At 52.9% G+C, this 2,070-nt stretch overlaps 1 protein-coding gene across 1 annotated transcript in view; it reads left to right on the top strand.

Annotated features, from left to right (window-relative positions):
- The first annotated feature begins 183 nt into the window (after positions 1-183).
- Positions 184-2,070, top strand: part of LOC106818866 — a 9,533-nt gene continuing 7,646 nt past the window's right edge. The window contains exon 1 of the mRNA XM_014823537.1: positions 184-926. Within this exon, the coding sequence (XP_014679023.1) occupies positions 416-926 (511 nt within the window). The 5' untranslated portion in view covers positions 184-415. The remainder of the gene's footprint in view (positions 927-2,070) is intronic.

The following is a 2,070-nucleotide window of genomic DNA, read 5'->3' as shown; positions in this document are numbered from 1 at the left end:
TGTTTGTCTGTCTGTCTGTCTGTCTGTCTGTCTGTCTGTCTGTCTGTCTGTCTGTCTGTCTGTCTGTCTGTCTGTCTGTCTGTCTGTCTGTCTGTTTGTCTGTCTGTCTGTCTGTCCGTCCGTCTGCCTGTCCGTCTATCTATCTGTCAGCTCTCACAACATCTCCTTTGTGTTTTCCAGGAAACGGCCGGTGTGAGCATGGTGGCGCCATCTGGTCAGCACCAGCTGTGCGGCAGACGCACGCTCTGCGCGTGGGATCGTCATGGCAACCGTCACCTAGCAGACGACGACGCGAGGAGATGGCAGCGGCAGCGCAGACGGACAGACGATCGGCAAGGAAACACTGTTGCACCAGAAACGCAGATGTGCTGAGAGGAAACAGTGCTGCACCGGAGGCACGGGCGAATGAGAAGGGATGATGTTGCACCGGAAATGCAAGCAATCGGAGAGGAAACTGTGCTGTGCTCGAAATACAGACGATCCGGCAGTAAAAACTGTGCTGCGCCGAGAACACGGACAAGCTGAGAGGAAATTGTGCTGCACCGAAAACAATGGAATAGCTCAGAGGAAACACTGCTGCGCCGAAAACAGGGAAAGGCTGAGAGGAAATGGCGCTGTGCCAAAAACACAGCCGAGCAGAGTGGAAATAGTGTTGCGCCGAAAAATCGGACTAGGATTCGACGTCCGGCGCCAGTCAAGCGGTCAATCAGACCGGGCACAGCGCGTATGTGCGGATGAGGAGGCAGAGAGAGCGTGGCTTCCCATGACGACGACGGGAGTGAGCGTGATGCGCGGTGCGGATGAGGAGGCAGAGAGAGCGTGGCTTCCCATGACGACGACGGGAGTGAGCGTGATGCGCGGTGCGGATGAGGAGGCAGAGAGAGCGTGGCTTCCCATGACGACGACGGGAGTGAGCGTGATGCGCGGTGCGGATGAGGAGGCAGAGAGAGCGTGGCTTCCCACGGCGACGACGAAATCTCGCGCACATTTTTTCGCGAGCGCACTTCTTTTTTTTTTATATATTTCCGTCACCTTATTTCTTGCGTAGTTGACGATGTGGTGAAAAAAGTCGTTGTTGACGATATAGCGATCTTGGCCGATCTCGCATTTTAGATTTCTTAGCTGCGTTTCTCTCGTGAGTTGTCCGATAGCGACCACCGACCTTAGAGTAGAGGTCAGAGCATCCGAAGATGAACGGGATCCGCTGATTGGCTAGTAGTGAGGTCGTGACGACATGCAACGCCCTCTAGTGGTAGATGTGACGCCGCCCCCGACGATCGGCCCACGCGCGACCGTGACGTCACATCGTCGCGTGGCGTGACGCGGGTGAAGGGGTTAAAGGTCATGCAGCGGGAGTAACGGGCAGCAGCCAGGTCGAGGCAGACTGGGAGCCAGAGTACAGACAACGGTCGCCGGGCTGGAACAGTATTTAGAGAAGGTTAGGGTGTAGGTGCAGGGATACTGCATATAGGGTGCCGAGGTTGGTGGTTGCTGCGTATAGGGTGCAGGGGTCAAAGGTCACCGGGCCGATGCGAGGGAATACGTCATGCGGACAATCGCGGTCGGAAATTTTAATTGCGTTTAAGTGTTTTAGTTGCCGGTAGAGGGCGCCAGTGCGTGTCAATAAATCTGGCGGATTCAGTAGTTCATTGCCTTTAGTTCAGTATCTGCGGGAGCGTGTGTGCGTGTATGTCCGTGCACGCATGCGTGCGTGCGTGCGATGATACATGTGTGTGCGTGCGTGCGTATATTAAAATTTGGCTGCTGATTATTTCATTGTTTTCTGCTGTTTGAGTCAAGAGAATAAAATCTTAACTGAAACCCATTTCGTCTATTTTTCTTGTTGATAAGTTTACTCGTGCTGATAATCTCTTTCCAGTTTTATGTGATTATAACATCAACTTCATTAACGCTAACAGGAAACAAACAGCACGTGACATTTTGAGAAAGAGAATGATGAAAGAGAATGAGAGAGAGAGAGAGAGAGAGAGAGAGAGAGAGAGAGAGAGAGAGAGAGAAAGAGAGAGAGAGAGGGGGGGCGAAAATTCTAAGAGAGTTGAGGGAGGTGCA

This window comes from Priapulus caudatus, unplaced genomic scaffold (genome assembly GCF_000485595.1).
Source record: "Priapulus caudatus unplaced genomic scaffold, Priapulus_caudatus-5.0.1 Scaffold2598, whole genome shotgun sequence".
Lineage (NCBI taxonomy): Eukaryota > Metazoa > Priapulida > Priapulimorpha > Priapulimorphida > Priapulidae > Priapulus > Priapulus caudatus.
Note: the sequence above shows the minus strand (reverse complement) of the source record. Positions and strands in the feature narration are given on the sequence as shown.